Source organism: Capsaspora owczarzaki, assembly GCF_000151315.2.
Source record: "Capsaspora owczarzaki ATCC 30864 unplaced genomic scaffold supercont2.12, whole genome shotgun sequence".
Lineage (NCBI taxonomy): Eukaryota > Filasterea > Ministeriida > Capsasporidae > Capsaspora > Capsaspora owczarzaki.
Genome location: NW_011887303.1, coordinates 440,711 through 453,110, shown reverse-complemented (window position 1 = coordinate 453,110; position 12,400 = coordinate 440,711). Strand labels below are relative to the sequence as shown.

Below are 12,400 nucleotides of genomic sequence, written 5' to 3'. Positions count from 1 at the left end.
GCAGCAGTCTTCCTTTTTTCCATTGATTTTTCCACTGTCATAATTTTTATATTTTTTATTTTATTTTTCCAACTCAAAGCGACCAGTTTCTCCTCATGAGTCGTCGCGAAGGCTGGCTCGTCAAGCAAGGCGGTGCGTCTTCCCACTCTTCTCCTCCCTCGCTTCCCTCTCCTTCCCTCATCCTTCCTTCCTTCTTCACTTGCACTGCTGTTCCCATTGAGTCGGTTGCCACTGTTTTTTTTTTGTTTTTTTTTTTTTTTGTGCCGTTTTTCCCCATCAAACCGCACACTCACACACACTTTTCCTTTTACTTCTCCTCTTCTCCTGTCGTCCCTCAGCCAAACTCGACCATCCAACATCCAGTCGTCCAATAACAAAGTGACCTCGCTTTTCTCTCTCTTTTCGACCTCCGCGAACTGCGTTTGTTTCGTTCTCGCTTTTTTTTTTTTGCTTTTTTTTTTTTTTTTTTGTGCCACTGTGAAAAAAGCAAAAATCGGTTGAAATCATTATCATTATTATTATTATTATTTTTATTTTATTTTATTTTATATTTTTACAGCTTTTCAGCCACTCAAACTCCTCTTCGCTCGCGCCGCTTGCCCCGCAACACACTTTCTCAATCCAAATCTCAAACACGCGACAAGCAGTCAAACGAACAGAAAAATTGTAAAAATCGTTTGCAAATCACAAAAAAAAAAAAAAAAAAACCGCGCTTTTTTCCTTTTTTCAACCGCTCTTTTTTTTTTTTTTTTTTTTTTTTTTTTTCATATTGCGGTCGACAACGTTGTTTGTTTCAGTTTGCTTCAGTTTTTTTTTTTCCCGATCAATCACGTCATTCATTCATTCACTCATTCACCCTTTCCAAAGATATAACTCGACGAAGAGTTGGGGAAAAAACAACAAAACAGCAGTCGGTCCTCAAAGCAACAAACCATACAAAAGTTCGACTTTTTTTTTTTTTTTTTTTTTTTTGGTTTCTGATGCTGAATCGAATGATTTCTTTGTTGTTCTTTTGCAGGCGCCATCAAGACGTGGAAGAAGCGCTGGTGCGTGCTGATCAACGAGCTCAATGTGGCGAGCCCAGACAAGCCGCTGTGGGCGCTCAAGTACTACAAGTCCAACGATCGCGCAGAGTGTATGGGAACCATCTCGCTCTCAGACGTCAAATCCGTCGGACGAGGCGATGCGGAGACAAAGCGCCCATACTGCATTGCGCTCACAACGCCAGGTCGGACGTACATGCTCCTCGCTGCCAACGAACGGTGAGTGCGCTCGCTCGCTGGTCGCCAAAAGGGATTGTCTTGGTGCAGTCCCGCAACAATGCTCACTGTGCTCTCTCCAAAACAACACACTCCTTCGCGCAATCACAGAGAACTCACCTCTTGGACGGAGGCATTCGCTGCGTGCTTGAAAGAACTCAACCCATCTGCAACAGTCGACCTCACCGCAGCCGGCCTCGGCCACGACACTGCCGTCGCTGGATCGAGCGCAAACAACGACGACCTGTTCAATCCGCCAGCAGCGTCGTCATCTAGTAGCATCTCTGCAACAGCAGCAACATCGCCTTCGGCTGCAATGAGCACGGCGGCAGCGACTGGCACATTTTCTTCCTCATCGGCATCGACAACCTCCTCCTCCTCCTCCGGCTCTACACCCTTGCCACCACTCGACACAGCCCTCATCAAGGGCTGGCTGCAAAAAAAGAAGGACGGCAAAAACTGGAAGCGACGATGGTGCGTGCTCTTCCCCCGCAAACTGGCCTACTTCAAATCGGACGCAACGTACGCCGAGCCGCTGGGCGTCATTTCGCTCGACAAAACACAGTCTCTGTTTGAGGACGCCGATCGCGAAACCAAGCGACCTCACGCGTTCAAGGTGACGAGCGGCGACACGACGTACTTTTTCACTGCAGACACGGTGCACGACCGAGACTTGTGGCTCTCGTTGCTGAACGGCATGTTTGAGGATGATGTGCCGCGGGGCGATGGCGGCTTGATGCGCACGGGGTCGCGAGGCGCAGGGGGTGGCGGCATTTCGCGACCTGGGGCCAGTCCCGCGACGGCGCTCGGCGCAAATGGCAGCGCGCACGTGCCCAGCTCGAGCGCGCTGCTCGGTCTGGACGCGTTCGGTGCCTTGTACCCGGCACGGTGCTCTGCTGCAGGGCAGGGCATTCAGCAAGGCTATGTCGGAGAGCCGTCTGTCTTTACAATCACCGCGCGCGACGCCAACGGCTACGTTCGCGTCGGCCGCAGCGATCCGTTCGTGATCAAGGTCAACGGTCCGTACGGCTCTCGGCCGCCAGAACCGCGCATCAAGAACAACTGCGACGGCACCTATCTCGTCACCTATGTGTGTGAGGAAGAGGGCGATTACGTGGTTGCAGTCACTGTCGACGGGCAGCACATTGTGGACAGCCCCTTCTACGCACCGCACGACTACCGAATCAACACTGGTCAGGCGGTTCCGACCAACGCGCCTCCCGCTTCCGTCCCGTCTGCTTCACCATCCACAAACTCGTCAGTGTCGAACACGGACTCTCGTCGATCTCGCGGGTCGGGGTCATTCTCGAGCACTCCGGCGACACTCAACCGCGAGAGTCACGCACATTCGAGTTCGAGCAGTCTGTCTTCCAGCGAAGACGATTCTCGTCGACGACCGAGTGGCGACAATGCAGCAGCGGCTGTTCAGAAGGACTTTTTGGACTTTTTGTCCAAGTAGTTTTTATTCTGGGGCTTTTTTTCGCGCTGTTTCGCATTTCCTACTCTGTCTCCCATTCATCGTGTTTTTTTTTTTTGTTTTCACTTCCGTTCTTAGTATTGTTGCTTGGCCGTGTTTCTCCTGCTGGATTTTGAGAGCGTGCCTGTTTGCTGTTGTTGGGTTTTGTTTTTTCGACATTTTTTTAGGATTTTGCGATTGCCTGCGTTTCCTCTTGCTCAACCGTGTCCTCCTACCAATGCAACATACTAGTTTACATCCTCTTCATCTCCGTTTGTTAACAATCATTATTGGAAACGTTCTTTAGCTCAGTCCATACTAACTTGAAGAGACAATGCGTACGTTCAATCACTTTGACTTGTCCTTGACGATTGACAGCTCACGGTTGCCCTGGGTTTGTTAAAAACTCGCTCTTTTAACATGTGGATAACGCAGTTACTACGACGGCTTCCACGACCGGCCGTGCACTGCTGCGCCTGCAATCCAGCGCGCGTGATTGTCTCGGCCGACGCCTCGCTTCAACCGCTGCCGCCCCGCCGGGTGTCTGGACGGACTCGTGGCGGTAAGTCACACGCCATATGCCATTCAATCCAATTGCTTGGCTTTAGGTCGCCCAAAACAGAGGAGGTCGTTGACTTGAACCTGTGGATGTCAATCTCTCACCGTTTTTTGTTCGCGCGCCATCGCTCAACCCTTCGAATGCATCAATTTTGTTTTGTTGCGATGTAATACAGAGACGGCATCGTTGGCACGGTTGGAAAGACTCCGTTGATCCGGCTGCAAAAGTAAGCGATCGAGCTGCCAAAATTTGTGTGAATTGGTCGAGTTTAGATTTTTGGCAACGATTTCTGAGCTCTTGTTTGTTGTTGGTGGTGTCCGTTGGCAGGGCGAGCGAGGTGACGGGTTGCAACATTCTGGCAAAGGCAGAGTACGCGAATTGTGGCGGTTCGGTGAAGGATCGCGCGGCCTTGTTCCTGATCAAGGTTTGTTCACAAATTCGTGCTCGGGATCCTAGTCAAGCAGGTGGCTGACGCTGTGTGAGAATGTCTGGTTTGTAGGACGCAGAGAAGAAGGGGCTCCTGAAGCCTGGAGGCACGGTCGTCGAGGGCACTGCGGGTAACACTGGCATTGGTTTGGCGCACATCTGCAACGCCAAGGGCTACAAGTGTGTCATCTACATGCCCAACACGCAGTCCAAGGAAAAGATTGTCAGTGCTTGTCGAAATTGCGGTCGATGAATGCTTGCAACCCTGCTGTGGAAGCGCGGCCTCACCAAAGATGCTCGTGAAACGTGGTTTTCTGCAACATAGGACATGCTGCGGCTTCTCGGAGCTGAGGTTCGCCCCGTCCCTGCCGTCCCGTTCGACAACCCAGAGAACTACAACCACCAAGCCCGTCGATTTGCAGAGGCAACTCCGAATTCCGTGTGGACGAATCAGGTACGCGGCTAGCCTCCTTATGTTCGTCCGAGCTCTCATCCCTCCTTGGTCCAACAGTTTGACAACACTGCCAATCGCCTGGCGCACTACCACACAACTGGACCCGAAATTTGGATGCAGACAAGTAGGTCTCGTTGAGCTTTTGCAGATATTTTTTCCTTTTGGTTTTCCGCTTCCTTTTTTCGCATTTATTTTGGCTCTGCTCTGACTGGACATCAACTTTAGATGGCAAGGTGGACGCTTTCACCTGCGGAACTGGAACCGGTGGCACGCTTTCGGGCACCGGTCTGTTCCTCAAGGAGAAGAATCCCAAAATCAAGGTCGTCCTTGCCGATCCTCCAGGCAGCGTTCTTTTCAGCTGGTTCAAGAAGGACAAGCTGGAACGAACCGGGGACAGCTCCATTACCGAGGGTGCGTTTGCAAGGCCGTTGTTGTTGTGATGTTTCGTAAGGATCCTGATTTTTTTTTCTTTTTGGCTTTTTGCTGGAACTTTGTCCAATCAGGCATTGGCCAAGGTCGTGTGACTGAAAATCTCAAAGGCTCGAAGCTGGATGACGCTGTTCACGTCCCGGACAGCGCTTCGGTCGAATGGGTGAGCCTTGTTTTTGACGAGCTGGTGATTGTTTTCCTATCTCCGCTCACTTGTGCTGGCTCAATTTCAGACTTATCGTCTCTTGCACGAGGAGGGCATCTTTGTCGGCGCCTCAACTGGTTTGAACGTGGCAGCTGCCGTTGAGGTGGCCAAGTCTCTGCCAAAAGGCTCGACCGTCGTGACCATTCTCTGCGACTCTGGGTTGGTGAGTGTCCAGACCTATTCACGTTGCGTTAGAGAGGTAGAGTCTTGCAAACAAATTGCTAACGTTGACTCTCGACTCAGCGTTACCAAGCGCGTCTGTTCAACAAGGAATGGCTTGAATCCAAGGCGCTGTACAATGCAATCCCGATGGCCTACCGCGGCAGTGCGCTTTGAGGCGAGAGGCCATCCGCGCCCTCCCTTTTGATTTCCCCCACCATTCAGTAACATTTGTCCCCCTTCTTCCCATTCTGAATAAACCTGTCATTTTCTTAATCTGGCTTGCTTCATTTTTCCTTTTTCTTTTCATTTTCTTGGCTGGACTTTTGGCGCCATCATGGACAATATCAACGTCACCATTCGCGTTCGTCCGCTCAACTCGCGGCAAGTCAAATCCCCCATTCATGAACACCATCGCACGCACAACCCCACGGTCTTGAGCACAAGCAGAAGCGATGTCGCATCGGGCTATGAGAGAAGCAAAAAAAAGAGGGAAACTGAGTGAAAAAGAAGAAAAAAAACCGCTCAAACGGTTTCAACGTGAAACACTTGCCTTGGAGTCAAACAGTTGTCACAGCGCGTCGATCACTGTATCAACAAGTACTCGACGCTCAATCACTTACCTCCAAGATGGGAGGCGCGGTGATGCTCGTGGAGGAGAGTGTGGCTGCATTGAGTTGCGGTCGTGTTTGAAAACGAAAACAAAAAATGGCGCCAAAAAACTTTTGATTGTTTCAAACAGTTCTTGTGTTCTCGTGCTTTCTTTTGGCTAGACTGCACTTTGGATTCTCACTCGATGATGCTATTTGAACACACAACGCTAACATGATCTACATTTGTGATAATCCGCCCATGCACCAGAGAGCTCAATGGAGGCCAAGGCCAGACATGGAGCTTGGAGAACAACAGCATTGTCCAATGCAATGCATCGGGTCGCCCAATCCCAAGCTCGTCCTACACATTCGGTGAGCATTGTGCTTGAGTATGACGCGACAGTGAATTTTTTCTTGCACGAGTGCTGACGACGAGTTTCATGTCAAAACACGCCAATCAGATCGCATTTTTGGAGCCAACTCGAAGACTCGCGATGTCTACGACCAAGTTGCTGCGAATATCGTCAAGTCGGCAATGGATGGTGTGAATGGTAGGTTGCATTGCCGTGCTATGGTGATGACTGCTTGACACTCTGTGTTTTGTGCCTCATCTGCCAATTCTGCCACGAACTGAACAGGTACCATTTTTGCGTACGGTCAAACATCTTCCGGCAAGACACACACAATGAAGGGCTCGCCTTCAGAGCCAGGCTTGCTCCCGCTTGCGATTGATCATGTCTTTACATGCATTCAAAAGGTATGTTGCTTTCCGAGCATGGCGCTCAGTGGGTGTTGTTGGTTTTTTGTTTTTTGCGATTTCAGCAGCTCACATCGCTCCTCCACTTTTGCTCTGAAACAGAGCCAAGATCGTGAGTTTTTGCTGCGTGTTTCGTACATTGAAATCTACAACGAAATCATCACCGATCTTCTCAAGCCAGAGAACACCAACTTGAAAATCCGCGAAAACGTGAGCGTAAGTACTCGTCTAGTCATATGGGTTGCAGGTCGACTTTGATGGACAGCACTTGAGAGTTTGGTACCTAACACGCTCTTCTCGGTTTCGAAATAGGGCGAAATTTTCGTGAGCGACATTTCCGAGGAAGTGGTCGTTTCGCCGAACGAAATTCTCAAGCTCATGGAGCGCGGAGAGAGCAGTCGTCACGTCGGTGAAACCAACATGAACGAGCACAGTTCGCGCTCGCACACCATCTTCCGCATGATTGTCGAGAGTCGCGACCGCGTTTCCGCCGCCAACAGCCCCGAGCGCCTGTCGATGGACGGTGCTGTTCTCGTGTCGAGCCTGAACTTGGTCGATTTGGCCGGCTCTGAGCGCGTTGGACACACTGGAGCGGAGGGCGTCCGCCTGAAGGAAGGTGGTTTTATCAACAAATCCCTCCTGACTCTCGGCACAGTCATTGGCAAGTTGAGCGATGGCGTGAACGAATCAGGTCACATCCCGTACCGCGACTCCAAGTTGACGCGCATTCTACAGCCGTCGCTTGGTGGCAACGCACGCACGGCGATCGTCTGCACCATCACCCCGGCCACCGTCCACTGCGACGAGACCATCTCCACCCTCAAGTTTGCGACTCGCGCCAAGACAATCCGGAACAAACCAGTCATCAATGAGGTCATTTCAGATGAGGCCCTGCTCAAGCGCTATCGCACGGAAATCTCCGAGCTGAAGCGCATGCTGACCGACAAGCGTGATCCTCAAGACACGCCCGCAGTGACAGCCGAGCTGGCCGAGCTTCAGAATGAGCGCCAAAAGATGCAAGAGACGCTCATCGAGCGCGAGCGCGAGAAGCAGCTGCAGCAGGACAAGATTGACAAACTGACAAGGCTCATTCTGGTTTCCTCAACCAACAGCATTGCAAGCACTGTTGAAAGCCTTGACACCCATGCTCGACTTGACGAAACGCTCCCCTTCCCGACCAAAGCCAACAAGTCTCGCCGCGAGACGTGGTGGGCGGGTGCCAAGCGCCTTGATGTCCGCAGCGCAAATGCAGCTCCGACAGCGCCTCACCCCGGATCAGCTACAGCTACTACTGCACAACGTGTTGTCAATGAAAGTGCAGACATTTCGTTTTCGTCTGCAAGCTACTCTCGCACGGACGACCGTCGCGTCTCGAGCATCCGGATGAGCTCGATTACAGCGTAAGATGAAAGTTTTGTAGTTTTGATCAGTCGGTTTTGAAACACACGAAAAGCATTGCGCATGGATCCTAACCGGACTATTTTCGTTCCTGGTTGTGTTTTTGTGTGCGTGTTTTGCTTTGGACACAGTGGTCGCTCGGCCGCACAGCGTGTCAGCATTGCTCCTGTAGCTCACGATTCTCAGCGTTCGCAACAACACGCTCAAGCAAAGCAAGTGCGGTCAAAGCAAATGCAACCTGTAAGCGTTACCTGCGACACATTTGTTCGAGCTTTTTGAAACAGGCCTCACCTTGCGCACACACACACACACACACACACACTTCAGGAAATGCCCCCACCAGAGCAAGCGCAAGACAAAGTGGCAGCTCTCGAGATGGAACTTCATGAAGCGCGCGAGCAGATTCGCAGCATGGAAGAGCTGCTGGAACAAACGAACGAGCAGCTGCAACTCCAGCTCGAAAACTCCCCGCCGGCCAACGCCAACGCTGCCGACTCGACGCAGAATCTTGCCATTCTCAGTCGCCTTGCCACTTTGGAGACAGAGAAGGCTGAGCTGGTTCGGCAGCATGAGATCCAATTGCGCACGTTGGCCGAAAACGAAGACTTTGTCCGCAACGAGAATCAGGCGCTGGTCGAGATCCTGGCCACGCTGGAGCAGCAAGTTGTCGAGCTGCAGAAGGAAAAGCTCGCCTTTTCTGAAGCACAAGTCATGCATCAACAACAACAACAGCAGCAGCAGCAACTGCAACAACAACACGACGAGCAGCTTCAGCAGATCGAAATGCTGCAAAAGCAACAACAGGAGGCAGCAGAGCAGCTGGCACGCGAGTTTGACGAAAAGCTTGCTCTGGCCAAGCGTGAGCACAACACTCAGCTGGCAAACGCAGAGGCTCAAATCCAGTCGCTTGAACAAGATCTGGCGGCAGCCGCTTCCGCCGTACCGTCTTCCGAGCCGGTCTCCAACTCGGCCGAGATTGACACAGTCACTGCCGATTTTGAAGCCAAGATTGCCACACTGCAGGCCGAGCACAATGAACTGCATCAGCACATGCTGGCTGAGCACGACCAACTCGACCAAGAGGTTCAAGAGCTTCACCTACGCGTGCAACAGCTTGAGACTGAGGCTGCCGAAAAGGACCACCATGCTGAATCGCTGATGGTAGACTTGGAAAAGCAGACCATCCTGCAAGAGCGCATTGAGTTGCAAGCCGAAGAAGCGGAGCGCGCGGCTGCGGCAAAGCTTTGCGAGCTGGAGCAAGCGCAAGCCGCTGCTTTGGCCGAGGTCCAAGCTCTCGCCTCCCAACGTCAAGCTCGATGCGAGGCACTGACGCAACAGCTTGCGGAGGCTCAAGTGGAGCTTGCTTCCAAGTCCATGCAAGACCAAGACACCAACCATGCAGCAATGGAGCTGGCTGCGGAGCTGGAGACCAAACTGTCAGCTGCGTTGGTGCAGCTCACCCAGACTGGTGTGGAGCGTGATGCTGCAACCACGCGGGCTGCTGAACTGGAGCAAATCCTCAGCAAGGCTTGCAATGACCAAGCGGAGCTTGAGGCGCAGCTGAAGCAAGCTGACAGCGAAGCTGAGTCGCACGCAGATCGCATGGCAAGCCTTGTGCAGGAGCTCGAGACTGCGCAAGCAGAAGTTGCCCTTCTCAAGGAGGAGCAACAGAGTGTCCAGAGCAACCTTGAACAAGCCTTGCAGTCCCAACTGGCAGACGCCCAGGACAAGCTAGCGCTCGCACAATCGACGGTCGAAGAGCTAAAGCAGCAGTTGGCCTCCGTCGACACTGCTCATGCCGCACTCTTGGAAGAAGTCGTGACCCTTCAAGAGCAAACCGCCGCGCAAGCTGACAGCACCAGCGAGTCCCAAGAGCAGCTCAAGCAACAGCTGGCCAAGGCTGAGGCAAATCTCTCCGAGGTGCAGACAGCTCTGAACGAGAGCGTACTGCAGAAAGCCAGTCTGCAAACCGCCTTGGACAACACCAAGGCCTCGCTGCAGAACAACAAGCAGACTGTTTGCGAGCTGCAAGCAGAGCTCGAACTGCTCAACGGCTCGCTCGCTTCATTCCACGACGAAAGCGACACTGAGTTTGCTCGGCTTCAAGCAGAACTGAGTGGAGCGACGGAGCGCGCTAATGCAAAGGAGGCAGCCGTTGCGGATGCCTTGGCTCGCGTCGAGCAAGCCAATCTGGACCGTGACCGCACTCTGGCGGAACTTGGCGAGCTGCAAGCCTTGATGGCAACTCAAAGCGCAACGCTCGTTTCCGCGGAAGTTGTGGAAAGTATGCAACGGCAGCTGGCTCGATCCACCGCCATCGCTGCCGAGCATGAGTCTGCCTGCCGAGACTTGCAAGGCCAAGTCTTTGCCATGCGCGACGAAATCCGCAACAAGACACTTGAACTCGATGTGCTTCAGACGGAAAAGGAGCAGTATGTCGCACAAGCGGTGTCGGCAACTCAGCGCAACGAGGTGCTTGAGGCCCAGCTGGCCCAGGCACAGACCCTTTCAGCAGAGCTGGAGGGCAGACTTTCTGACGCATCTGAGGATGCTCTGAAGCTGACTGAGCAAGCGCGTGTCGCACAGAGCTCGTTGGAAACGGCTTTCTCCGACCTTGAGGAGACTCGCGCACAGCTGCAAAGCACAACGGCCGATCTGGAGGCGTTGCAGCAGGATTATGCGGCATGCGAGGCAGCGTTGATTGCCCAACGCAGTGCAGCTCAATCTCGCAGCGCTGATGTTGAGGCCATTCTGGCTGAAAAGTCGCAGCTCGAGGCGCTCATTGCCAAGGGACGCACTCACGTGGAGGGTCTGACTGCGCGACTGAATAGCGCGACGCAACAGCTGCAAGAGCGCTCCAGTGCCAGCTCGAGTGCAATCGATGCACTGCAGGCGGACATTGAAGGGCTTGCGTCCAAGCTCGACCAAGTCAATGCTGAGCATGCCACAACCCAGGAGCAGCTTCATCAGGCCCTCGATCAATGCGAGGCAGCTGTTGCTGCAGAGGCCTCGTTGCGCGCGGAGCAGCTCGCTCAACTCGATGCTCTGCGCCAGGTCCATTCCACAGAATTGGCGGGCGTTAAGGCGGATGCGAGCGCCCTTCTGGATGCCGCAAAGCAGCAGCATGCAGAAGAGGTGGCCAAGTTGCAGCACCAAGCCCAAGAGGCGCTGTGCTATGCCGACTCGGTCCAAGCCCGCCTGGAGCTTGCTGAGCGCGATAGCAGCGAGATTGCCAACGCGGCGGTTGTTCTCGAGAAGGAGGCAATTGCTGCTCGACAGGAGGCGGCCACCATTCGTCAAGCTCATACCGCGCTTGCTGCGCGCTGGGCCGAGATCGAGAAACGCCAGCAGAGCATGGTCGCGAGTGCAGTCCAAACGGACGCGCCGCGACCGCGCAACCTGACTGCATCAGCGGTATTCACGGATGCGGTTGTCGACTTTGGCTGCGATCGTAGTGCAACTCCTGCGCCCGCCACGCACGCACCCTCGCCTCGTGGGTTGGATTACAAGACATCCATGACATCTTCGCCGACACCGATTCCTGGCTCTGCGGCAGTTGGCTCGACGGTTCTCGCTTCAACCGCCAGCCTGTGCTCGCCCAGCAGCTCGCAATCGCAACCAGTTGCTCTCACGTCAAGCTCGCTGGCAAGCAAAGCGGAGCTCCCTGGGAATGTGCGCCGGCCCGTTTCTCTGTTGAATCGCAGTGCTGCAGCGCCAGCCTCGAGGGCTGTTTCGGCCTCTGTTGCCTTGGAGCAACATGCACGTGCAGAGTCCAAGCATGTACGTGCAGAGTCCAAGCCGATCGAAGTCTCGTCAGAGCCCGTTTGCGACCCAGTCGCGGCTGAATCAACCGCCGATCTTCCGACGTCGGACGTGGAAATGTCGGCTGAAGTTGCTGGGTGGTCCTCGCCATCGACATCGACATCAACAGCGTCCCCTGCACCTGCAGCAAACGTGCCCGTCAAGGCGGCGCTCAAATCCGCGTCTTCGGCAACTGGTGGGCCAAAGCAAGTCAAGTTTGCCGAAACAGCGACTGCAACCACCGAAGACAACGAGCTACTCGTGCAACCGCTTGCCAGCGACAAGGAAAACGACCAAAGCGACCAGCTTGATTCAATGTCGTCGTTCGCGGCGTCCGACAAGAGTGCCTTGGAGGCGGACAGTGCGCTCCACAGCGGGTTTGCAGCTCTCCTGTCCGGATCGTCGTCAGCGTCGGTCCTGGACGCCAAGTGTGTGTCTTCCAACTCTACGTCCGGCTCGCTGTCACATTTGCGATCCTTCTCAACGGCGCCCTCGCTGGCTGTCGCGGGCACTGGCCTGCTTCGCGCATCCAACCGAATGCGCCCGTTGGTTGCCTCGTCCCGCAAGAGCACTGCAATTGTCGCCGGCGATGTGAATCTGGACATGACGGTCAGCGACGGCCGAGCGCCGCTTCCTGCCGCCACTGCCACTCCTGCCGCCGCCGCGTCGTTCGGATTGCCTGCCACACCTGCGATCGAGCAGCCCGGCGATTGTGCTCAGCAGTGATTGTACTTTTTTGTAGTTTAATTTTCATGTTCGTGTATGTGCTGATTTGTAGTCAAACAAAAGAAAGAAGAACGAAAAAAAATCCCAACAAAGAACAAAGAACAAAAAAATTCAGTCCAATTTCTTTTACGTTCTTCTTTCGAGTTGTCACTTGTTTTTTTGACCCCAACAGACAGAC

At 53.6% G+C, this 12,400-nt stretch overlaps 2 protein-coding genes and 1 pseudogene across 4 annotated transcripts; all 3 read left to right on the top strand.

The window, feature by feature from the left end:
* Positions 1–95: 95 nt before the first annotated feature.
* Positions 96–2,718, top strand: CAOG_06731 (hypothetical protein; the record flags this gene model as incomplete). Its single annotated transcript, XM_004344302.1, has 3 exons — positions 96–132; positions 1,019–1,262; positions 1,371–2,718. 3 exons carry the CDS (start codon positions 96–98, stop codon positions 2,716–2,718), a joined length of 1,629 nt encoding a protein of 542 aa, XP_004344352.1.
* A 314-nt stretch (positions 2,719–3,032) lies between these two features.
* CAOG_06730 (cysteine synthase) lies at positions 3,033–5,214 on the top strand (annotated as a pseudogene). Its single transcript has 11 exons — positions 3,033–3,053; positions 3,151–3,277; positions 3,450–3,500; positions 3,602–3,698; positions 3,774–3,923; positions 4,026–4,154; positions 4,212–4,278; positions 4,380–4,565; positions 4,658–4,746; positions 4,817–4,951; positions 5,032–5,214.
* A 44-nt stretch (positions 5,215–5,258) lies between these two features.
* On the top strand, positions 5,259–12,310 carry CAOG_06729 (the record flags this gene model as incomplete). Of its 2 annotated transcripts, XM_004344300.2 has the most annotated exons (9): positions 5,259–5,331; positions 5,809–5,912; positions 6,002–6,091; positions 6,179–6,297; positions 6,400–6,513; positions 6,610–7,697; positions 7,827–7,935; positions 8,023–11,367; positions 11,488–12,310. In XM_004344300.2, the coding sequence occupies exons 1-9, from the start codon at positions 5,285–5,287 to the stop codon at positions 12,220–12,222; spliced, it is 5,751 nt and encodes a 1,916-aa protein (XP_004344350.2). In that variant the 5' UTR covers positions 5,259–5,284. The 2 variants fall into 2 exon arrangements, with proteins under 2 accessions (XP_004344350.2, XP_011270677.1); XM_011272375.1 differs by lacking the exons at positions 5,259–5,331; positions 5,809–5,912; positions 6,002–6,091; ... (1 more) ...; positions 6,400–6,513; positions 6,610–7,697 and having other exon boundaries at positions 7,795–7,935; positions 11,488–12,222.
* Positions 12,311–12,400: the final 90 nt, after the last annotated feature.